At 40.9% G+C, this 26,177-nt stretch overlaps 1 protein-coding gene across 2 annotated transcripts in view; it reads left to right on the forward strand.

Moving 5' to 3' along the window:
* arid1b (AT-rich interactive domain 1B) overlaps positions 1 to 24,258 on the forward strand; it is a 135,593-nt gene extending 111,335 nt beyond the window's left edge. Inside the window, exons 8-21 of one of the 2 annotated variants that reach the window (XM_077620239.1) lie at positions 413 to 728; positions 8,216 to 8,343; positions 9,622 to 9,716; positions 11,412 to 11,603; positions 12,838 to 13,053; positions 13,247 to 13,493; positions 15,819 to 15,960; positions 16,694 to 16,863; positions 18,204 to 18,339; positions 18,431 to 18,547; positions 18,640 to 18,715; positions 19,727 to 20,414; positions 21,401 to 21,531; positions 21,603 to 24,258. In XM_077620239.1, the coding sequence (XP_077476365.1) occupies positions 413 to 728; positions 8,216 to 8,343; positions 9,622 to 9,716; positions 11,412 to 11,603; positions 12,838 to 13,053; positions 13,247 to 13,493; positions 15,819 to 15,960; positions 16,694 to 16,863; positions 18,204 to 18,339; positions 18,431 to 18,547; positions 18,640 to 18,715; positions 19,727 to 20,414; positions 21,401 to 21,531; positions 21,603 to 23,255 (4,307 nt within the window). In that variant the 3' untranslated portion in view covers positions 23,256 to 24,258. The remainder of the gene's footprint in view (positions 1 to 412; positions 729 to 8,215; positions 8,344 to 9,621; positions 9,717 to 11,411; positions 11,604 to 12,837; positions 13,054 to 13,246; positions 13,494 to 15,818; positions 15,961 to 16,693; positions 16,864 to 18,203; positions 18,340 to 18,430; positions 18,548 to 18,639; positions 18,716 to 19,726; positions 20,415 to 21,400; positions 21,532 to 21,602) is intronic. The other variant, XM_077620240.1, reaches the window with a different exon arrangement.
* The last annotated feature ends 1,919 nt before the right edge of the window (positions 24,259 to 26,177 follow it).

The raw sequence follows: 26,177 nt of genomic DNA on the forward strand, positions 1-26,177 counted from the left end.
ACATTTCCTGGTTGTCAAGAGTTGGCGTGCAAAGTTTGCGTGTTCTCCCCAGGCTTGCGTGGGTTTTCTTCCGTTTTTCTCATTTCCTCCCGCATCCCAAAAACATGCTAAGCTAGGCTATTGTTGAACACTAAATATGGGGTAGGGAACCTTTGGCTCGGGAGCCACATGTGGCTTTTTGGTGGGTGGATATGGCTAACTTGTGAGATGAAATATGGAAACCGTTGGTGTCAGTTAATTTTTTTAAACAAGTTGATTTTTGATTGTTGATAAATTAAAAATAAAATAGTAATTCTAGACCTAGCCTATTGTCTTTTATAGCTATTATGACATATGCTATTAATTCACGAGTCTTGTTTAAAGTGAATGGCAAAGGTCCAACCATTGACATTCGCTGTCCACCTGTCTCCAGCAGGGAACTACCCTCGACCGTCCAACTACAGCGGGACGCCAAACGCCAACCACGGCGTTCCCGGTCCAGCCGTGGCCAACAGCGTGGCCATGAACGCCAGCAGCCCAATGCACGGCCACGGCCCCGGTCAACCCATCCCCGGAGGACGCCATCACGGAGCGGGAAACCACAACAGGGGGTACCCCACCGTGGCCCCCAGCTCGCCCAACATGCCTCAGCCCGCAGGACCCGGGATGGGTCCGCCCTGTTCGGGGTCTTCAAACCGCAAAGAGGCGGCGACCGCCATGCCGAGCTCCATCGATGCTACGCACAACAGGTAACCGCGACTCATTCGTTATTTATTCGCCAGGGTCGCGGGGGGTGCTGGAACCTATCCCAGCTAACTATGTGCACCAGGCGTGGGACTCCCTGAATCGGTAGGTAGCCAATCGCAGGGCGCAAACGTACAAAATACAACCAATCATAGCGAGGGGCAATTTAACATCCAATTAGCTTAGCATGCATGTTTTTGCAATGTGGGAGGAAACCGGAGTACCCGGAGAAAACCCACACAACCCTGGGGAGAACATACAAATATCTATGCCATATATACACAGTGACAACTGACCTGGGATCGAACCCTCGACCATAGAACTGCAAGTCCGACGCGCTAACCGACCAACAATTTTTTTTTGTTTATTTCCCGAACCTCTTATTCTTACTAGGGTCGCAGGGGGTGCTGGAGCCTACTACATCAAAATAGAAAGTCCTCCAAAATGTCATTTTTACCTCCAGATGCGCAGTTTTAGAAAATCAACTGAAGGAAAGCGCCCTCCTTCTTTCAAGGTGGCCATGTTTGAACAGGTTCCCTTGGGTGGGTTCAGTGGGAGTTTACACCCCCATACACACCGACATTCACACCGACACACACACGCCATCCCACATTGCAAACACTACATTTATATTCAGGCCCGATGGAAAAATAATACCCGAAAGTCGTATATGGTTATGGCTTCAAAGCGCTCGCGTCTCTAAAGATTTATTTCAGAAGGAAACCTCTTGTTTACTTCTTTCTATAGATTTAGATCATACGTGAAAATGTGGTGCGATAGGATAAAATACAAAAAAATATCATTTGATCAGTCAGGGCCTTCAAATCAGCCAAAATCAGCATCTAGTCATTTTTTATTGTTGTTTTTTTTGTCTAATGGAGATGCCAAAGTATAAAAGAAGTTTATAAAAGACAAAAATGAATATCATTTCTATTAAGTCAGGGCCTTCAAATTACTCCCAATCAACATCTTATCAGTTCTGTAACCGTTTTTATTAATGCGATATTTAATACAGATCACATCTGCCTGCCAAAATTGAAAAAAAAGTTTTATAAATACAAAAAATAATGTCATTTTTTTAATGTCAGGGCTTCCAAATTACCCCCAAAAAGTACTGTAACAGATTTTTATTGCTATTTTTTTTTTGCGTAATACAGATGACATCTGGCTGTCAAAGTGGGGGAAAAAGACAAAAAATAATATCATTTTTTAAAAGTCAGGGCATCCCAATTACTCCCAATCAACATCGTATCAGTTCTGTAACAGTTTTTATTAATGCAATATTTAATATAGATCACATTTGTCTGCCAAAATTGAAAAAAAAGTTTTATAAAGATAAATTTCATTTTTATGTCAGGGCTTCCAAATTACCCCAAAAAAGTTCTGCAACAGATTTTATTGCTGTTTTTTTGCGTAATACATCATTTTTTAAAGTCGGAGCATCCAAATAACTCAAAATCAGGATCTTATCAGTTCTGTAACAGTTTTTATTAATACAATATTTGATACACATCACATTTGCCTGCCAAAATTGAAAGAAAAAGTTTTATAAAGACAAAAATTAATTTCATTTTTTTAAGTTAAGGCTTCCAAATTACCCCCAAAAAGTACTAACAGATTTTTATAGCTGTTTCTTTTAGCGTGATACGTCATTTTTTAAAGTCGGAGCATCCAAATATCTCAAAATCAGGATCTTGCCAGTTTATTATTGTTTTTAGTCTAATACAGAATTAGTTTAATCTGCCTGCCAAAGAAAAAAATAAAATTATAAAGACAAAAAAACAATACTGTAGTATCATTTTATAGGTCAGGGCTCCAAATTACCCCAAATCAGTTCTCTAACATATTTTTATTGTCGTTTTTTTTTTAGCCTAACACAGATGACATCTGCCTGCCAAAGTAAAAAAAAATACATCTATATAAACACAAAATCTATTTTTTTAAAGGGGCCAGGAAGCAGCTGAACGTATTAAAAGGTATAAGCTTTTCTTGGCGGCGTCTTCTAAGTACAAAAAATGCCTTTTTGGAACGACTTTCAGCGCCGCCGGCGACACTCTACAAAAATTCCTGGAGCGAGAGGAAAGGGCGCTGTCGAAAAATAAGCACTTAGTAGAAGAAGAGCAACGCTTAGAGAAGAAAAAAAAAAGCTGTAAATCAAAGCGAAATTGCAGAGGGGAGAAAATGTGGAGGAGAATTTCTCTCGGGCAAATCCTTGCCAAATAATTCATTTCTGACCTCCTTAGTAAGTAAATTTCCTAAATAAATAAGAGCGGCGTTTGAATGTCAGGATTCCTGCCGCTGGCACTTTGTCGCTGGCGGTCTTGGCACGCTGGCTTTTCATTAGACGGGCAAAATAAATGGCTTCTCCTCCATCCATCCTCCGCTCTTTGATGTTTTGGGGGTGGCGGAGTTGACTTTGCTGAAGAGATGCCTGGATTTAATATGTTAAAAGCCGTCTTGATTTGTGCGCAGGTGTGCGCAGGGATCCATTTTGTGCCGGTTTCCCAAGCCCGTGCGTTAAAGTCTTGCTCACCTCAGGGGGTGCTTGATTCGATTCCGTAGATTGGACTTTGCGGAGTCGCGACTCTCGGTCCTTTTCTTTTTATTCGTTCATTCGTTTGCCGAATCGTTGGGTCGCGGGGGGTGCTAAGGCCTTATCCCAGGGGGACACTCTAAATTGTTTGGATGGCCAATGGCAGGGTATGAGACTAAACAATCAATCGCAGTCATAGCTAGGGAATATATAGCGTGCGTTTAGCCTAGTTGCATGTTTTTGGTAATTTCGGAGGAAACTGAAGTACCCGGAGAAAGCCCACGCAAACCTGGGGAGAACATAAAAATTGTTTAAATTTATTTCTGTTTTATTTATTCACTTATTTATAGCTTTATTTTTTTAATTATTTATTTATTTATGTTTATTTATTCACTTATTTTTATTTTTAAAATTATTTATTTATGTTTATTTATTCACTTATTTTTATCTTTATTTTTTAAATAATTTAATTATTTGTTTATTTAGTCACTTATTTATATCTTTATTTTTTAAATTATTTATTTATCTATTATCTGTTTATTTAGTCACTTATTTATATCTTTATTTTTTAAATTATTTATTTATCTATTTCTTTATTGATTTATTCACCTATTTATATATTATTTTTTTAAATTATTTATCTATTTATTTAATTATCGTCTGAAATTAATACTAAAATAAATGAATCATTTTTCAAGCAAACTTGCACGATAAAATCACGACCCGCTTTCAATTTCGTCTTCCAACTCGTCGCACGATAAACACAACAAATCCTCGTTCGTCCCCGTACTCTCCTCCCATCGAGTCATACACATTCTCCTAATTATTTTTATCGTACAATTTCAATCGTTTTGTGTGCGTGCGAGTCATTCATTTTTGAATAGAAGCCAGGATGCCGGCCTGCCCTGACAACACATAGGCTCCATATATAATCCATCGCCTTCAGCCCATCAGGCAACTTTCTTTTTCTGACACTTTTCGCCACACTCTCTCACACACACACATACATACACATTTCCACACTCACCCACGAGCAACGGATCGATGCCTTTCCATCTTGACACTCCTCGCCGTCCCAGTGCTTGCGCTGTCTCGTCCAGTTAGCAGCGCTGGGAGGCTTCGCCTCGGCCTGTCACCACCCAGGAAGGATTCAAGGCGAGTCCGCTTCGAGAAAAATGGACTCGACGGCTGGCCGGTGCCTGGTAACCATGGCGATCCCTTGGCAACAGCGCACACCCCCCATGTAGCCATGCAAGGACGGGCTCCAACATACTCTGACATGCACACATGTGCACTAGCTACCCCACGGTGTCAAAGTGCCCCACTGTCCTTCACATCCTGTTTTGCTCACAATTGTGTTGACGGTTTGATTTTATGCAAGCAAAATATAAACTAACTTGGATTGGATTGGATAACTTTATTCATCCCGTGTTCGGGAAATTTTGTTGTCACAGTAGCAAGAGGGTGAGGATGCAAAAATAGGAAAGGCATTTTAGACATAAATAGATAGGTAATAAGTAAGTTAATAAATAAATACATGAATAAATATATAAGCGTGTTGCTTAAATAAATGTATGTATGTATATACATATATATATATATATGTATATATGTATATGTATATATGTATATGTATATATATGTATTTCAGCAACATGCTTATTTATGTATTTATTTATGAAATTGCTTATTACCTATCTATTTATGTCTAAAATGCGTTTCCTGTTTCTACATATATACATATATACACATACATACACACATACGTGTACATACACATACATATATAACCACATATATACATACATGTACATAGATGTCCATGCATGCATACGGTAGGTCTTAACACTCAGCCATTTGTTTTGTTAAAGAGCCTGACAGCTGATGGGAGGAAGGATCTGCGGAAGCACTCCTTCCTGCAATGAGGGTACAGCAGTCTATTGCTGAAAGAGCTTCGGAGGGACTCCACAGACTCATGCAGGGGGTGGGAGGTGCTGTCCATGATGGACATCATCCTGGTCAGCATCCTCTGCTCTCCCACTTCCTCCACAGAGTCCAAAGGACAGCCCAGAACAGAGCTGGCCCTCCTGACCAGCTTATTCAGCCTGTTCCCGTCCCTCTCCGTGCTCCCGCATTGAATAAAACTCGGCGGATGAGCGGTTAGTGTGTCGGCCTCGCATTTCTGGGTCCAGGGTTCGATCCCAGGTGGGTCCTCACTGTGTGGAGTTGGCATGTTCTCCCCGGGCTTGGGTGGGTTTTCTACAGGGACTCTGGTTTCATCCCAAAAATGTGCATGCTAAGCTAATTTGTTTTTCAGTTTTTTCGTTGCACCTTAAGTTTTCCTGAGCCACGTGTAGAGGATATCTGTGTCGTCATATCAGGAAATAACCATTAACGGGAACGTACCGACCCCAAACTTTTATCATACTGTATTTTCTCGCATATAAGCCATGTAACTCAAAAAAATGAGAGGGTACGGCTTATATGCGTACAAATTAGACTTGGTGTGCACAAAACTACAAGGTGACAAAGACAATGCGGTCATTTATTTCGAAATAGAGAAAAGATAAACAGATAAAACGCTAAACAAAATTTATTTTGACATCCATAGATAAAATTTAAGGAAGAAAATAAAACCGTATTTTGCATAAAACATGAAAAAATGTACTTGTGCCTGCCATTGCTCGCTCTTACCTGTTAAACTAGACCACAATGGACACACTTCCTGGTTGTACTGCTCACAAGATTTGATTTTTCCCATGTTGGTGCAAAAGGTGGCTAAGAGCAAGATGAATTTGTTTTGCTCATTTTTCCCTTCCCTGATGGTAGCCCATGCATATTTTAAGTGTGATTAAACACTGCGCGGCGCCTCCATCAAGCGCTCGCTAATGGCGTTTTTTTTTTTATGACGCGAATTAGTCATAATGGGAGAGCGAAACAGTCAAAAGCTTCCAAGCATTCTTGTTTTTTATTTTGCCGGTTGACCGTCCAAATGAAACCGGGTCTCCTTTTTTGATAGAACTGGAAACAATGGGATTTAAGTAATTTGGCTAAAATGAAAAATATAATTTTATAACTGGTATTGAGTTAGAAACATGTCCACACTTTTGCTAGTGAAATTTTCTGACTATAAATCACCCAAAAAAGCATATTTACCGTATTTTCTCGCATATAAGCCGCCCCCACGCATAAGCCGTACCCTTAAAATTGCCTTAAAATAGTTGAATTTTACAATTTCTCTCTTATAAGCCGCCCTATGATTCATAATTTTCACCTCCATATTCATGGTTTTAATAGTGAGTACAAATGTGTTACTTGGAAGGGAAAATCTTAAGAAAAATTGTCGCAAAAAAAGAAGTCAGGTGAGCAGTGCAACCAGGAAATGTCTCCGTAGCGGTCTAGTTTTCACCAAGTCTCTGGGTGTAATAAGCGCATGAGATACACATTACGCAGGTATCAAGGCTAATATTTTAATTCGATCAACCTTAACAATTATATCAAGGATACTCGTGTCTGGCCAATCAGAGCACGTTTAACTACGGGAAGATGGCGGCGCCCTGAGCCAGTAATGGCAGGCACAAGTGAGTTTTTTCAAGTTTTATGCACGATACGGTTTATTTATTTTTCTTGAATTTCATTCACAGACGTCCAAACAAATTTAGTTTAGCATTCGCCAGCCAATCACAAGGTGATCAACCACCTTCCCATCCATGTTTTGAGGATGTGGGAGGAAACCGGAGTACCCGGAGAAAACCCACAAACTCCACACCCACCGACCCTCAACTCAGAACCATGAAGCAGACATGCTAACCACTTTTGCACCGTGCCACCAAAACAAAAAATGACACTTTTGTGTTGACTCTTTTGAGGCTTTTTTTGGGTTCAGGTCGGCAGCCAATGAGAATCAAGGCCAGATCGATGTGGCTTTGGTGCTTGGTGTTTTTTTTTTTTTTTTTTTTTTGACGGAGCCCCCCCGCCCCAACAGAGGGATTACATATGTATCATCGCCCGTGCGCTATGACTAATTACATCTGTGAGATGAGATTATGGGGCGCTTTACCATGCCAATCCCGCCTCTTAGGGTAAATGTATCGTTTCCAACATGAAGCATTACGCGCCGTATGAAAAAGAGACTCATGCCAGAGAGAGAGTCTTTCAATGGCATAAACCCAAATAGATTTTTTTTTCATGGTGGCAAAAATCCTGCAGCGTATTATTGTCTTTTTTTCCGTACTTTAGGGGTTAGAGATTTCCCAGATCCGATCTTGCGATTGGAAATTGAGCCCGGTCACATCACTTTTCCAGGATCAGAATCGGGAAGATTGGGTTTCAAATTCATGCTTAAATTTAAACATAAGTCTTGTTCATAGTTAAAAAACATCTAATTTTGATGCATTTTGAAGAGTACATGCATGGTAGCATGTAAACACCAATGTAAAATGCACAAACCCTGAACCATAAAAATAGAGTAAATTTCAATAATAAGCTATTTCAAATGATTCAAACTGTAGTAGATGTTTAAATGTCTTTTGCCCTTTTTACACGTGACATTAAATTGTGTTCTCGAATCAAAAACTTGACTTTTGTGGCCTTCAAAATCAACTAATCATAAGAATTTTTTTTACAGTAAAAAATATATATCTAGAAATAATAATAAAAATAATCAATGGAAAACCGTGAAGTAGGTTCACCCCTATTTATAAAAATTATAATAATAAATAAATAAAATTTATGGGTCACCCCTTTATAAAAAATTAAATAAATTTTTTTAAAGATTTAATTAACCCCCTAAAAATATAAAATATCTAGAAATAATACTTTATTGATAAAAGTCAGAGCGACAACATCTTATCTCAATACCGTCCCTCCTGTAACATTTGTTCTCTCGTTACTGCTGAAAATTTGAAACCTTGTTCCTCTGAATGGATTAAAAAAAAGACCTGTTCCTGTTTTGTGTAGGCCGGGCAACTATCACGGACCTAGCAACAACCAATCAAGCACCATCGTTCCCTACAGCCGGCCCACGGCCAACAATGTTTCAGCCATGGGCAACGCACAAGGACCGGCCTACAACGTGATACCTTCAGGTATGATGGCTAAATCCATTTAGCAACAATCTACTTTAGATTAGATAACTTTATTCATGCCGTATTCGGGAAATTTCATTGTCACAGTAGCAAGAGGGCGAGAATACAGACACAGAAAAAGAAAATTTAGACAAATAAATAGGTAGTATAATAATAGTAGTAGTAATAATAGTCACGATTATTTATACATTGTTTATCGTGAGTTAATAGGTTCCAAGACCTGCCGCAATAGTGTTTCGAACACAGGTGTCAAAGTTGCGGCCCGGGGGCCAATTCTGGCCCGAGAAAGTAAATCATGAGGGCCGATTTTCCGTTTTAGTTCAAATGAAGATTATATTTCCGGATTTTCACCTTTTTAAATCAATAATTGCAATTTTTAATCATTTTTTTTCTTTTTGTTTTTAGTTTAAAAAGAATTTGGTAAAGTTTAAAAATAAAGATATATACATATTTTCTGTTTTCCACTTTATTATTGAACATAATTTTAAAAATATTTGGTTTCCTTTTGGAATGAAAAACAAATGATTAGGAGACTAAACATTTAGGGCTTTTGATCTTTTGATTTTAATCCATTTTTTTCTTTCTTTTTTCAGTTCTTAAAGCATTTTGTAAAATTTAAAAATAAAGATATATAAATATTTTCCTTCACCTCTCCGCATTTTCTCATTGAATCAATTGGCGCCTTTTATTGCAGAAATATGAGAATGTTTGATATTTGAGGAACTTGAATAAATTAGATTAGCAAGGTTTCTTGCTAGGAAAAGTGAAAAATCACGATTATCGGCACAGAAGGAAAAGCCTTGCTTCCGAGGACCTTTTCTTTTGTTTTATACAAATTTAACAGCTTCTTCCATGAATTGACAATTTGAGCTTCTCTTCTACCCGAATCCAAAGGCTTTGAAGCTCCGCCCCCTTGGCATTGCGGCTCCGCTTTGAAGGAAAAACTGGCTATTTGATTGGTCCAGACTAAATCACAAGAGCGCACTCGAGCTGCCAGCTTTGAGAAATGTTTCTTTATTACAATTATTCCATTTTTAGCTGCTCCACTTAAAAGGGGGAAACTTTAAAAGAGGCGTCTGTGACGTCATAACCACGTCACCAATGATCCTTTTACGCCTCATAAAGAAACTCTCGTTTGTTGGAGAAATCGCGATAGCAATAAAAGTAAAAAAAACGAGGTGTGACGGAACTTTTTGGCAAAACTGCTTAATTTAATTTTTTCTTTTCTTCAATTTTGTTCAAATGCTGATGAAATGTTTCCCTTTTTCCTTCGCGAAGGACCCGTGGGGATGTCCGGGGACGGGACCATGATGAGCCCGGATGTGAAAATGAAAGCAGACGTGAAAGACGATGACGACACTCACAAGCCAAAGGTAACGCTCATTATATTTATTTTTCCTCCAGGGTCCCCAAAATGTCATTTGTTGTCAAAATTTCCAGTTTTCAAGAAAAAAAACAGGGGTGGCGATCACATAGCTCTCGAGCCACATGCGGCTCCCGGCCAAAATACATGCTGATCTTTGCTACTTATCATATTTTGTATATACTGTGGCTCGTTTGCCTGGTTTCTGTTACAGACGCTCCCCTACTTACGAACGAGTTAGGTTCCGAGCGATTGTTTATAAGTTGAATTGGTTTGTAAGTTGATTCAGTGCTATATTTTGTATTATAATTTATGTTTAAGGCCTATATAAGTATATTGAAGGTTTATATAAGTGCATTTGTATGTTTAAGGCTTGTATAAGTAACACACATTGGTTTGTACTAAAAACATTTAATAAAATGGAGAGAATATGTACAGTAGTGTTTAGAGAGAGAGAGAGATTTATGTATTAGAAACTGGCCGAAAGAAGCGATCTAACGACGATTGCACAGTTTTCTTCTTTTTTTCATCATAAATGATGCGGTAGCACTGTATGGCATCATTCAATTGATTTGCAAACTTTGTGCAACGTTCAATATTTGGGTCCTGCTGCTCGATCTTTCTGTTACTGACGGTCGAACAATTCAAGTTGTATTCCCGTGCAACGCGCATCAAGCTTCGTTATTATTGCCACTCGTTTCAAATGAAATGGCCTGCCTCTTCCTTGCAACTCCCTCAATAGAAGCCTTTCGCTTTTTACCAACCATATTCAATAATGGATGCACGAGATATTTAATGATACAAATGAAAAAGTATCTTTGCGCACTGGAGATACGTTCACGCACTTCCGCATTGCAACGAATTGGACAGAAGAAGGTAGATGCTGGGTGAGCTGAGCCCTCACAGCGCCAGGCGTCGGTATTAGCGGCGGAAAGAAGCACTACTCGGGGAAAAAAAATACAAAATCGATGTTACGAACATTTTTCGACATAAACGCAATTTGCAGACATGTTCGTATGTACCGTTGTTCGTAAGTTGAATGTTCGTAATTAGGGGAGCGTCTGTATTTGTAAAAACACACTCAAATTGATCAGGGCCCTTTAAAAACAAATTATAAATTTGATTTTAAAAATAATTTGGCAGAAAAATGCTGCTTCGAAGTCAACAATAAGGTTTTTTGCATTGAATTGATATATTTTTCACAATTAAAGCTATAAAGCTAATAAGTCAGCTGTTGCTCTGGATTGCGCTATTTTATTGACTTTTATTGCTGTCACTCAACTTTTTCTGCAAGCTTTATTTCAATAATGTAGATCAAAATATTGTTAACTGCTATTTAGATATAATTTTGCATTATACGAAGGCCTATTTTAAATTTATCTTAACTCAATAATTGCCATTAAAAATGAGCATGTGTCCCTACCATTGATGGCGAGAAACATCAATCCATTTTTCCTGGGGGTGCCGGCATCGAATTTTTTTTTCAATCATCCTGCATATTCAAAAATAAATGACAAAATGTCAAAATAACATGGTATCCCAAATCTTAGTTAAAAATTCCATCTAACCACATTTTAAAAAGGTCTCAGTTTACCTTCATTTTTTGGTTCATTTCTTTTCTATGTATATAAGCCACGACCCTGTCTCTCTAATTTTTCATATATTTGATTGTTTTTTTCTTGTTTTTTTTTTATGTCCACGCTAGATCCAAGAGAATCAGACCAACAACAGCGGCGGCGTCTCTCAGCAGTATGCGTCGCAACCGGCCACGCCCAGCGGCGCCCTTCCCGTCCCCTCGCCGCTGTCCCCCAGCCCGGCTAGCTTGTCGTCCTACCACGGAGACGATAGCGACAGCATAAGCAGCCCTCCTTGGCCCGTCAAGGCCCCTCCCAGCCCAGTAGGTTTCAAATACGACTGGATGGACCCGGTAAACTACACTGGCCAATGGGGAAGAGTGAAAATTAGCGGTCAAATGCTAAATAGGGCAGCTAACTGAGTGGTTAGCGCATTGGACTCGCAGTTCGGAGATAGACTTCTGCGCTATCCATGTTGGAACTCATTTATGTTCTGAAATGCTTATCTTCAAGGGTTGCGGGGGGTGTTGGAGCCATCCCACCTAATTACAGGCACAAGGTGAGGGACACCCCGGTGACCAGCCAATCGCAGGACAACCATTCACGCTCAAGTCATAACTAGGAGCAATTTACCGTATTCAATCAGCTAGCCTAGCATGCATGTTTTTGGTCTGTGGGAGGAAACCGGAGTACCTGGCGAAAACCCACGCAAGCCCAGGAGAACATGCAAACTCCACACAGTGAGAACCCACCTGGAATCGAACCCACGACCCCAGAACTGTGAGCCCGACAGGCTAACCACTCACACACTGGGCCGATATAGTATACAATGATTTATATATATCTAATTTTAGCCCAGCATGATTTTTGGGGGGATGTGGGAGGAAACCGGAGTACCCGGAGAAAACCCGGGGAGAATAGGCAAACTCCACACAGTGAGAACCCACCTGGAATCGAACCCACGACCCCAAAACTGCGGCCGACGCACTAACCCAAGGGTGTCAGACTCGGGTTGGTTCGCAGGCCACTTTAACGTCAACGTGGGCTGGACCATTTTAGATATAATATTTGGATTTTTTTTTAAAATTGATTAAAAGAACTGGATTAAAAGCCCTGAATATTCAGTTTCTTATAGATCTAAAACAATGTTTATTTTAGCTTTTTTCTTTAAATATTTTTTGATTTTACAAAATAATTTTTGAACTAGAAACAGAAAAAAATGGATTAAAAAATGACAAGTATTGATTTAAAAGGGGAAAAATCAGGTAATTTAATATACATCTATACTCTTCATTTGAATTTGATCCTAAAACAGAAAGTCGGCACTCATTTACTTCACCGGGCCACACAAAATGATACGCCGTGCCAGATTTGGCCGCCGGCCGCCACTTAGAAACATGTACGCTAACCACTTCACCGTCCCAACCACATTAGAACTGCCGTCTTTTAAATAAGAAACGTGTTTTAGAAGGTCCAAATAAACTAACTGGATTAAATGAAGTATTATAATATCATTAGAAAGAATCTGAACGTGACATTTCTCCATCTTTTTGCCAGAAAGCCAATCCCCTCTCGTCAACGTCCGGCGCCGAGCGAATCTCGCGGCTCTACGAGCTGGGCGGGGAACCCGAGAGGCGCAACTGGGTGGACCGTTATCTGTCCTTCATGGAGGAGAGGGGAAGTCCCGTTTTGCAGCTTCCAATCGTGGGGAAGAAGCCTCTGGATCTCTGGAAATTCTACATGGCCGTTCGGGAGATTGGAGGCCTCGCCATGGTAACGCTTGTTAGCATCGGGGGCGTGTTTCAAAACAAATAACAAAGGGAAAGAAAATGGCTTTTTTCATTCTCATTATCGTGAGCCTGCTAACACAAATTGTTAACATTTCTTTGGAGAAAGAAACAAAACATTGGATATAAATTCTTAGTAGTTGCAGTACAAAAGCTGACATTTTTTTTACCTGGCACAGGTAAACAAAAACAAGAAATGGCGCGAACTGTCCACCACGCTGAGCGTGGGAACCTCCAGCAGCTCCGCCAGCTCGCTGAAGAAGCACTACATCCAGTACCTGTTTGCCTACGAGTGTAAGATGGAGAGGGGGGAGGAGCCACCGGCAGAAAGCAGCAACAGCAGTAGTAGCAGCAGCGGAAGTGGAAGTGGAAACATGGCTGCTGGGGACAGCAGGAAGCAGACCAAGATCCAGCCGCCCTCGCCTGGTAAGCCTTCTTCCTTTCTTAGATTAGAATTTTATTTCAGACCGTATTCGGGAAATTCCCTTGGTTGCAGTAGCAAGACAGTAGGTAGCACAGACACAGAAGACATTGTAGACCTAGGTAAAAAACAATTGGAGCCACACACAGGAAGTCCACAAGGTGGGGATCTTCTTGCAAGCCGTCTCATCAAGATCTCATTGGTCTTGCAATGTATGCATAGTTCACGTTATTTGGTCCTTGCGAAAATACTACGTTTGGTGAGGACTTTTTTGGTGCGGTGCAGTTTTTTTTTTTTTTGCAAACGACCCAATGTAAAATCTGTGGAAAGTTTTTCGGAATCACTGGACAACCCTGTGTTTCGTTTTCGCGAGTGCGACAATGTAGCAAAATTTGAACGGTCGCTCAGAAGAACTGAAATTTGAATGGTCGCTCAGAAGAACTGAAATTTGAACAGTAGCTCAGATAAGCAAAATTAGAAGGGTCGCTAAAAAAAAACTAAATTTGAACTGTCATCAGAAAAACCGAAATCTGAACAGTAGCTCAGAAGATGAAATATTTGATGAATGGTAGCTAATGAGAAGCAAAATCTGAACGATCGCGCAGAAGAACTGACATTTGAACTGTAGCTCAGAAGAAGCAAAATATGAACGTTAGCTCATAAGAACCACATTATGTTTAAAGGACATTTGTTTTTTAATTTCCTATCTAGTACTTCTTGTTCAGTCCATCTTCACTCATATTTTCATAATCCAGCCAATAAAACAGGCCAGCGGGTGGTACTTTTGACACCCTGGTCTAATTACCCCCTTTTTTTTTTTACATCAGCCAGCCCTCCACAGACCGTGCCAGTCTATTTATAGACCTGACACTTGCGGGGGGCGGCGGCGGGGGGGTATTCCGTGTTTGGCTAGTCCAGGTAGCAAGCATGTGTACCAAGGAGTGATTAATGAGGGCTGGAACGGAGAAGGTAAACAAAGCTAACCTCCCCGTCACCTTTCATTCACAAAATGGGCTCTCCCCCATCTCCCCCCCCCCCCCCCCCCCCCGGTAGCCCCTCCCCTCCGCCCCCATCCCGGCGGATGATGTCACTCGCAATGTCATTCTCCTCCCTGCAAATGTGGAGCAAAAGGGCGCTTGAGTTCACGGTCTTGAGCTTTATGACACCCATGGCCGTGTTTTATTTTGAAGGATGGGTCGACCTGGGTCGAAGCGGCCATTATTTACACGCGAACGTCCTTGACGCTTTTACCTGGCGTCGCCATGGCGTAAGCATCTCTCCGTCTATTTCGTCTGGGACGTCGTTTAATAATTTAGATGGAGTATGAATTTTTAACGCTTTAGTCGTGTTTTTTTCTGTCTCCGAGCGGAAACGTGCGGTGCGCTAATAGGCCACCGAGGCCGTTCCCGTGGAGGGATTCTTGCGCTAAATGCTCATTAGGCTGTTTTCATATTCTCTGTTTGTCTTTGTCATCTTTTCAGCGCAAAGGTCTTCGTTTTGTAACCACTCGTTTAAGGGAATTTGTACCTGGCGCTTTTGTAGGCTTGGGTTACGTCGCAAATTTGCAGATTTGTAGCGAGAATTGACAGAATGATGGCGTTAATAACGTGGTAGGTTCATTATTTGCATTTTGTTCATCTCAATTTTTAACGTCAAAGTCAGAATAATCCAAAACAATTGCCGAGAAAGTTCAACTTTCATAGTTATGTCACTTATTATGTGGCTCAGGAATGGGACAAAATGTGTAAAAAAAACTTTAGAATTTAAGGGAAAAAAATAGCACGCTAACGCTTCTAGCTTAAAAATATAAAACTATGTAATTACAACCCACAATAAAACTATCGATTTGAAATCTTCAATTCACCCACCAGGCAACTCTTTTCCAGACTACTTGGACCCCAAAAGTGTCGGGGTGCTAGATAATTTCCAAGAAAACACTGTTCTGTTAAGATATCCATTTTTTCTGTTAACTTTGGCCTTTAAAAACAACAAAAAAGAGCCAGACCAGCCAAACTCGGAATAAAAGTGCGATTTATAGTGTGTAAAATATGCTAGATGTCGGCTGTTTTATCCACCCTTCGGCCCGCTCGTTAAGAGCCAAGTTTCATCCCATCTCCGGATGCCCATATGCGGGTTGTTTGCTCCAGCTCACTTCTCATGTAGGTCATTACTGCCAGCTTTTTGGCCCTCATTCCAAAGTGTTCTCTCTAAAAGAACCTCGGTACAGGAGGATATAGGACGCTGCCCCAAAATAGGACTTCCAGTAATAGTACGCACATTTTCTTTGTATCACAACAGTCATAAATAACACAAATGTCCCAATTTTCTAGCCAATTCAGGCGGTTCGCTCCAAGGTCCGCAAACGCCACAATCTTCGGGCGGCAGCTCCACGGCCGAAGGTGCAGGGGACCGCTTGACGCCCACCCGTGCGACCACGCCCCTCGGTCAGAGCACACCTATGCCTCCAAACAGGTAGCGGAATTCATACTTCAACCAATGCTATAGTATTGACCCGAATATAAGACTTTTTTGCATTGAAATAGGTGAAATAAGTTGATCTGAGTATAAGACGATGTTTTTTTTGCATTGAAATAGGTGAAATAAGTTGATCTGAGTATGAGGATGTTTTTTGCATTGAAATCGGTGAAATAAGTTGATCCGAATAGAAGACTTTTTTTTGCATTGAAATAGGTGAAATAAGTTGATCCGAATATAAGACGATGTTTTTTTGCATTGAAATAGGTGAAATAAGTTGATCTGAGTGTAAGACGATGTTTTTTTTGCATTGAAATAGGTGAAATAAGTTGACCCTAATATAAGACCTTTTTTTGCATTGAGATAGGTGAAATAAATTAATCCGAATGAGGGTTTTTTTTGCATTGAAATAGGTGAAATAAGTTGATCCTAATATAAGACGATGTTTTTTTGCATTGAAATAGGTGAAATAAGTTAATCCGAATATAAGACAATGTTTTTTTGTTTGCATTGAAACAGGTGGAATAAGTTGATCCGAATATAAGACTGATTTTTTTTTTTTTGCATTGAAATAGGTGAAATAAGTTGATCCGAATATAAGACGATGTTTTTTTGCATTGAAATAGGTGAAATAAGTTGATCCGAATGTACAACGTTTTTTTTATTTGCATTGAAATAGGTGAATATTTTTTTTTTTTTTGTTGATTTATTCCCGCCCACCTCGTTCCAGGAGCAGTGTAAGCGTGCAGGATCCCTTCTCGGACGTCAGCGACCCGGCCTTCCAGAAGCGGGTGGCCCCGCTGCCGCCATCGGCGTCGTACCAGCAAGGCCTGGCCGTGCCCGACGTGATGATGAGGATGCAGTACGATGCCAAGGACCCCTTCGCTGGCATGAGGAAGAGTGAGTTGGACTAACACAAAGCGTCAATGACCGTCACGTCGTGATGAAGTCCGTTTTTATTGTTAAAAGTTTTGAATTTGACCAAAAAAATGGAATATTACTAACACAACAAAATAATGAGAATAGATAGCGACAACGATGTCAAATCCAAATAAGGATCAATAATTGTTTTTTTTTGTTTTAATGGCGTATTTAAAGCCATGAATCTAAATAAGAGTTCAGAAGAAGAAGAAACTGCCGTGGTTGTTGGATGCCAACAAACACTCGCATACTATGAGCGCGTTGAAAAGCGGAATATTTGCGATGAGCTGCTGCCCCCAGCTGGCTAAAACAGGCCTCATCAACAAAAATGTAACTTGGAATTGAATGGTTTTATTGTCATTATACAAGTGTCACGAGATTTAAAGCTTTACCACAAAGTGCACAAATAATTACAACAACAAACAGACAAATAAATAATCAATAAATAAGTAAGATAACAAGATAAATAAGTAGGCAAGTGCACAAATAACAACAAACAAATGAACTGATAAGTAATCAATAAATAATTGCAATAAATAAATAAGTCATGGATAAATAAGTAGTCAGCAACATGAATAAATAAGTAGCAAAGTGTACAAATAACAACAAACAAACAAAGAGATAAAGCATGAATAAATCATAATAAATAAATAATCAATAAATAAGTGGTCAACTACATAAGTAGGGAAGTGCACAAATAACAACAACAAACAAAGAGATAAAGCATGAATAAATAATAATAAATAAATAAGTAGTCAACAACATCAATACGTAGAATAAGTAGGGTAGTGCGCAAATATGAAGAACAAAAGAACAGATAAAGCATTAATAAATAATTAAATAAGTAATAAATAAGTTGTCAACATAAGTACTCAATAGCATAAATAAATAGGGAAGTGTACAAATAACAACAACAAACAGATAAATAATCAATAAACAAGTAATAAATAAATAAGTAGTCAACATAAATTAGGGATATGCACAAATTACAACAACAAACAAACAGATAAATAATCAATAAATAAATAAGTAGTCAACAACATAAATAAGTAGGGAAGTGAACAAATAGCAAGAACAAACAAAGAGATAAAGCATAAATAAATAATAAATTAATAAATAAATAAGTAATAAATAAGTAGTCAACATAAGTAATCAACAACATAACTAAGTAGGGAAGTGCACAAATAACAACAACTACAAACAAACAGATAAATAATATATAAGGAATAAATGGATACATAGTCAACATAATAAATAAGACATAGATAAGCCCCCAACATGAATTAAGTGTAAAAGTGACTGTGTATTCTCTGTGGTAGTGGCAGGCGCCGATCCCTACCTGCCCCACCAGATCCCCCCCGGAGGGGCGCAGGACATGTACGGCCGGCCCCCCACGGCCGTCAGCATGAGTCAGCGCTCGCAATACTCGCAGTACAGACCGGGCTACGACAGAAGGTGACCATTCCGACCCGGACCACAACTCCACCGTCGTCGTCCGTCCCCCTTTAGAGGGACGTGAAGGCTCAACTGTTGTTTCTCCCTCCAGACCGGACCACCTGATGGGAATGGAAGGGGGCATGGGGCCCCCTGGTAGTCAGAACAGCATCCCACCTCACAGTGAGGGGGGGCTGTATTCTTCCAGCAGATACCCGGCGCAGCAGAGGTCAGAATCGTGCCTTGATTTATTTATTTATTTTTTTGCCGCGTGTGTTTACAAATATTGACATTTTATCTTTTTTTAAAATTATTTTAAAGACATGACGGCTACAGTGCGCAGTTTCCTGGCATGCCATATGGAATGCATCCTTCTGGGATGTATCAACAGCAACAGGTGTGACGCGTGCTTTTTATTAATATTTAGCAACATATCACAAAAGTTCCTTTTTTGTAAGGACATTTTTTTATCATTAAAAAAAACATAAAAGCATAATAATATTTCTTTCAATTCCAAGCACTCTAAAATGTGTTTCTTTTGACAAATACCTTCGTACGTACTATTTTGGTACTTTATGGCCCACCAAAAATAAACATAAAAAAACACTTTTCCACCCGATTCCCAAAAAAATGATTTATATAATTTATTTGTTGCTTGTAGGCAGCATATTTATTTGAAATTGGAATTTTGTTAGCAAATGCCTATTTAGCCTGACCTCCAATTTACTATGGTTACTTTAATTTTTGGTTTATGATCATATTAAAAAAAATGCCCTCCCAAAAATGCAACTTATATATATTTTCCCTCTTCATTGACTCAATATGATCATAAAAAATGCCTTCCCAAAAATGTGACTTATATATATATATATATATATATATATATATATATATATATATATATATATATATATATATATATATATATATATATATATATATATATATATATATATATATATATATATATATATATATATTCCCTCTTCATTGACTAAACTCCCATAAATTCAGTACTTTAAATACACCAAAGGAATTAATTCTCTTTTGAATCTTATATTTTAAGAACCATCTTTTTCTTTCAGTCAATATTATTCCTTAAAGTTGCATTTATCACACTTTTTTTTAAATAATTGAAACCATAAAACTCTCCATTTTATTAAATGTTTTTTCAGTACAAACCAATGCGTGATACAAAATATAGCACTGAATCAACTTATGAACAAATTCAACTTATGAACAATCGCTTGGAACGTAACTCGTTCGTAAGTAGGGGAGCGTCTGTATATATCATCAGCATACAATAACTTTGTCAGGGCCCCCCCCCCCAAAAAAGGCTAAATCTGGCAAAGTTTGAGCACCCCTGGTCGAAACAATCCCGCTAACGACTTCTTAATCGTTCCGGCAGGGCTACAAACGACCAATGGACGGCATGTACGGCGGCCCCCCGCCAAAACGCCACGAGAGCGAGATGTACGCCGTCCAGTACTCCAACCACCAAGCCGACATTTACAACCACTACGGCGGCGGGGGCTATTCGGGTCCGGATCCCAGATCCATCCAAGGACAGTTCCCCTACCCGTACGCTCGGGATCGAATCCCGTCTTCCATCCCGAGCCAACACGGCATGATGTCCGCCGGGGGTGACGGCCCCAACATTTGGCCGTCCAGGACAGACGTGGCTTATCCTTACCCCAACCGACAGATTTACGTCGGCAGGGAAGACGGGGACGGAAGGCCGGGACCGGATCAGTGGCACCGGCAGTCTCCTTACGTGTCGTCGTCGTTTTCCTCGCGCCACCCGCAGTCTTCTTACGCCAACGCGGCGGCGTCCATGGCGAACCACCTACCCAGGGTGCCAAGTCCGGGAGCTTTCCAGCGTTCCTTGGAGTCTCGGGTGTCGCCGAGCAAAGCGGCTTTCCTGTCGGCCATGAAAATGTCCAAGCCCGGGATGCCCGTCGTGGCTTCTCAGGGGTGCGCAGGTCCGGCTCAGTTCCCCCACAACCTGAGGAGGGACCTCAACTACCCGCCGGGATCGGTGGAGGGCACCATGCCGGTCCTCAGGCCTCGACGCAAGCTTACCTCAAAGGATACCGGTGAGACAAGCAATGCCTATCGCACATGTGTCAAAGTGGTGGCCCGGGGGCCAAATCTGGCCCACCGTATCATTTTGTGTGGCCCAGGAAAGTAAATGATGAGTGCCGACTTTCTATTTTAGGATCAAATTAAAATGAAGAGTATAGATGTATATTCAATTTCCTGATTTTCCCCCTTTTTAAATCAATAATTGTCATTTTTTAATCCATTTTTTTCTGTTTTTAGTTCAAAAATCATTTTGTAAAATCTAAAAATATATTTAAAAAAAGCTAATATAAACCTTGTTTTAGATCTATAAAAAACTGAATATTCAGCGCTTTTAATCCATTTATTTAAAAAAAATCTAAATATTATATCTAAAATGGTCCAGCCCACATGAAATCGAGTTGATTGATTCATCTAGTGCACATGTGTTAAAGTGGCGGCCCGTGGGCCAAATCTGGTCCGCCGCATCATTTTGTGTGGCCCGGGAAAGTAAATGATGAGTGCCGACTTTCTGTTTTAGGATCAAATTAAAATGAAGAGTATAGATGTATATTCAATTTCCTGATTTTCCCCCTTTTAAATCAATAATTGGCATTTTTTAATCCATTTTTTTCTGTTTTTAGTTCAAAAATCATTTTGTAAAATCTAAAAATAAAAAAACTAAAATAAACATTGTTTTAGATCAGGGGTCGGGAACCTTTTTGACGAAGAGAGCCATAAACAATTCATATTTTCTAATGTTATTCCTTGCGAGCCATACTCCGAATTTAAAAGTCAAAATACATGTAAATGGGTGTCTTTTATTTTAGTAATTTCACCACTTTTAAAGTGGAAAAAAAACAATACTTTTGACAACATTCTTATGCAGTTGCTAATAAACCCTGGGAGAACACGCAAATGCTGAGATCGAACCCGAAGCACGCGATCGGTCCCCGATTTCCGGAACACTCGACTGGCTTCACGTGACAACTTTTCTTTTGTGTTTTTTTTTTTGTCCCAGGGACACCCGAGGCGTGGCGTGTCATGATGTCTCTTAAATCCGGCCTATTAGCAGAGAGCACGTGGGCGCTTGACACCATCAACATTCTGCTTTTTGACGACAGCACCGTCGCCTCGTTTAACCTCTCCCAGGTAACTTTGCTCATGTCCGCCAAAGCCCAAAATGCAAGATTCCTACGGTCTCTTATTTTCTGTCCTTCTAGCTACCGGGCTTCCTGGAACTCATCGTGGAGTACTTCCGCCGTTGCCTGATTGAGATCTTCGGCATCCTGAAAGAGTTTGAGATCGGGACGACGGTAAAGGACGGCTCGTCGGACCCCGCTGAGGAAGAAGCCATTTTGGACAACGAAACGGAAAGTGGGTCCATCGCCGGAAATCCTTCGAAGGACTGTCCTTCCGCCACGAACGAGAAGGACGCACCCGATGAGAGCTTGAAAAAGGACGACAAAGTAGAGAAATGGGAAGTCGCCGAACCGGAACCGAAGCCCAGACAAGCTAGCAAATACGACAAGTTCCCCATTAGCATCGTGGACGCGGACGACGCGAGTCCAGACCGCGACGACTCGGCGGACCGCTTAATCAGCGGACTCCTTCACTGGCAAGCCGGCGGCGGCGACACCACGGCGCACATCCAGACCTACTTCGAACCCCGCGGCGACCCGGACCTCGACTCCGCCGAACCACCCGAAAACCACCACCAGGAAGAACCCCCGCGGACTAGCATCTCCGCCACCATCGACGACATCCTCTGCGCCCGAGTCGACGCCCTCTCGGACGCCCACCCGGCCCGCTCCCTGCCGTCCTACCCCTTCAGGGTGCACCCGGACCCGGACGGTCAGGGCGACGGCATCACCCTGCTGGAGGACGAAGCGCGCTGCGCCGACCAATCCCCGCTGTCGGCCAACGCCGCCTGGCAGGACGCCCTGTCCAAACGCTGCCTCTGCGTCTCCAACGTGGTCCGAGGCCTGTCCTTCGTCCCGGGTAACGACGGCGCCATGTCGCGACACCCCGCCCTGGTTCTCCTCCTGGGCCGACTCCTGCTCCTCCACCACCGACACCCGGAGAGGACCAGAACCGGCCCCGCCTACCAAAGAGACGAGCGCCGGGACGGGGGGCCGCTGTCCGGCGCTAAATGCGAGTGGTGGTGGGAGTGTCTTAACCAGCTGAGAGAGAACGCCATGGTAACGCTAGCTAACATCTCGGGCCAGCTGGATCTCTCGGCCTACGCCGACACGGTCTGCCTCCCGGTCTTGGACGGCCTCCTCCACTGGATGGTCTGCCCCTCCGCCGAAGCCCAAGACCCCTTCCCGTCGGCGCCGTCCCGCTCCCAGCTGACCCCCCAACGTCTGGTCCTGGAGTGCCTTTGCAAGCTCAGCATCCAGGAAGGGAACGTGGATCTCCTCCTGGCCACGCCCCCTCTCAGCCGGCAGGAGAAACTCTTCACGGTGCTGGTCCGCTACGTCGGGCAGAGGAAAACCCAAGTCTACCGGGAAATGGCGGTGGCCATCGCGTCCCACCTGGCGCAGGGAGACCCGGCGGCGGCCCGCGTGATAGCCACGCAAAAAGGCGGCGTGGGAAATCTGGTGGCCTTCCTGGAAGACGGCATCGGCGTGGCGCAGTACCAGCATCACCCACACGGGTTATTGCACGTGGGACAACCCCACGCGGAGCCGCCTAGCGTTAGCATGATGTGCCGCGCCGCCAAAGGACTATTAGCCATGGCCAAAGTAGAGGGGAACAAAAACGTCTTTGCGCTATACGAAAGCAGATTGTTAGACATTTCCATTTCTTCCGTCATGAACGCCGGAGTGGCCGCCATTATTTGCCAGGTTCTCTTTCACTTGGGAAAGTCGTGACATGAGGAGAAAAAGGACAAATGAGGTGGAAAAACTTCACTCGTTTTGCTATTTTTTTCCATCATCAAACTGGAAAAACAAGCTTTTTTTAAGAAAAAAAAAATCAGCTTCAAATATCCTCATTCTACCATTTGGGTTTCATTTGAATACCAATATTTAATACCATTCATCATCCGTTTTATTTTCCCTTTTCCGCCCAAATTATCGCCAGATTTTGGTGCTGACTCGCGTCGAGGAGTTTGTTTTCGCTTTTATAAAAGATAAATATTCTCATCTACTTTTTTTTTGTTACGGGAGAGTATTTATTGAGGACAACAACAACAAAAAAAGGGGGACATTGTACAGGAGTTTGACCCTTTTTTTGGCCAGCACTTGTGGAAAAACAACCCGGATTTGAAACGCTGGAAGAGAACTTGTGCAATAGGACTGGAGCAAGATGAAAACATACATTTTTTTTGTCCACAAGAGGGCATGATTGCACCAGCCAATCCGCTTCAGAGTGCATCTAAGTCTAATTTATTCATCGTCGTCTGCGTTATTTTCATGGCCGTAAACAAACTGTCGATCTCGAAAGCTCGAGCTTTTACAGTTGTTGCAACATTTGTTATTGTTATGACGAGTATTTTGTTAATGGGGTCTGATATTTGAAAACGGTAACCAATGTTTCAGTGTAAAAAAACAAAAAATAAGGGTGGGGGAAATGGGAAAAAAAGAAAATAAAAGCCCGTATGCATTGTATTATAGCTGAGAAAACAATCGCTTTGGTAAATAAGTATGAAAGTGCCAGGGTAAGAAAATATGAGGATGGGATGCTTTTTTTTTTTGTTACTGTCCTCCAATTTTGAAACAAAACGAACAAAAAAAGTCGACAAAGGTGTCCAAAAATGCTCATTGTAATAATTTGGCCTTTTTTTTTGTAAGACTACGGTACGTCTCTTTTATCCGGTATACACATTTATACACTGTGCTGCACATGTCACGAATAAATGTACTATGAACATCATAGAGCGTCGGAGATATTCTATTATGTTCGGATTATCTACGGGCCAATAACAGAGATACTGAAATGTGAGGCACCAAGGATGACATTTTGAACTTTAAAAAATGTCGTGTTTTGGGGAAAAAAAAAACGCTGAGAAAAGTCGTAGTACATTTAATCGTATCAAAAGAGTCCCATTTAACAAGTTTAAATGAGATTAGTTGGTTCTGAATGCAGTCATTTAGAAGAGTGCACATTTGCGTAGCCGTATTGCAGTACGGTGGTACCTTGAGATACGATCTTAATCCGTTCCGGGACTGAGATCGTATGTCGAGGTTTTCGTAACTCGAGCGAACGTTTCCCATTGAAATGAATTGAAAACAAATGAATTGGTTCCAACCCTCTGAAAAAACACCATAAACAGGATATTGGATTGAAAAAAATGTTTTATATCTTCTAATCCGCCATCTATTGACAAAGGAAGAAATAACAAGTGGTTTAATAGTAATAAAATGTGTTTAATAGATGTAAAATTACGACACACGGAGGCTGGGGGGGGGGCTCTTCGTGAGCACTTTATCCATGGAACTCGTAAACGAACAAACACATTTATTTTAACTTGGATAAATATATCCAGACACACTCAAACATACGTTTAATGTAACTTTACACAAAACTGAATTCTAGTTTTGTCTTAATCTTTTGTTACCTTTGTTTTCCGGGTTGGCGGTTTGCCACGCCTCCACCCTCACGTTCGCTATCGATGGACTGTTTGCTGTTGTATTGCCTTCAAAATATTCCCAAAATGATGCACACAAATGTCCTCACAATAGGATAACGCACGACCACTTGCCAACCAGAAGTAGTCTTGAATGAGCGATCGCGGGAGCTAACAGGCTAAGGAAGGAATAACAGCCTACCCATGTATTGATTGTGCGTAATGAAGTTTTATTCTGAGAAAGGGTGCCATTGCCTATGGGTGTTGTGTGCACGAGTATACTTCATTACCCAGAAAGCCCTCTTTTTGCATGCGCGTTGTGCGTTTCCTGGTCCTAGGAGGAACTCGTCTGAATTAATCGTTCCGTGCTCGAAAATATTGTTATACACGAAAGATATGCAAAAAAAATGCCATGGCCACCTGGCTTGGTCGCATCATGAAATTTTGACCGCATCACGGGCAAATTATTCGATCGAAATTTCCCCCGTAAGACGAGCATTTTGTATGACGAGCGGTCGTATGACGAGGTACCACTGTATTTCAAAGTTTTAAAAACATTTTGATTTGAAAATATCCTTTCGATTAAGATGAGTTGCGACAGGTTTGTATTAATTAATATTATTTCACAGATTCTCTGTCATGTTTACATGAAGCCAATTTTAATTTAGGGTATTAGTACAAAATGATCTTTTTTTATTAATTAAAAACGGCTAAATTATTAATATCTACATTAGTGTTTTATTATATCAGACCATAATGTTAAATTGTAGTGGATTGTAGAATGTAAATTATAATACACTACAGTTTTAACATTATGGTCTGATATAATAAAACATGGAAAGTACTGTAATGTCGATATTAACACTCATAATTTTGCATTTTTTAATTCAATTTAAAAATCATTTTATACTATCCTAGATTAAAATTGGCTTTATGTAAACATAGATGATCATGCCAGAAAACTGAAATTTCCTGCCACAATGGCGACAAATTTAATGCATAATATTGATAAATATTAATTCAGCTTTATCTGCAGTTGGTAAGAAAATTAAAAAAAAAAAATCAAGACTGATATAATATATCCAAAACAAGAAAAATACCTCGGTGAGATATATTAAATGACAATGATTGTTGTTGGATTTCTAAAGATATGATTTTGATACAGCTTCTCTATTTAGGTATCATTAAACTCCAGCAGTGATGCAAGTACTCTTCTTCTCTATTC

This window comes from Stigmatopora argus, chromosome 15 (assembly GCF_051989625.1).
Source record: "Stigmatopora argus isolate UIUO_Sarg chromosome 15, RoL_Sarg_1.0, whole genome shotgun sequence".
NCBI classification, from domain to species: Eukaryota; Metazoa; Chordata; class Actinopteri; order Syngnathiformes; family Syngnathidae; genus Stigmatopora; species Stigmatopora argus.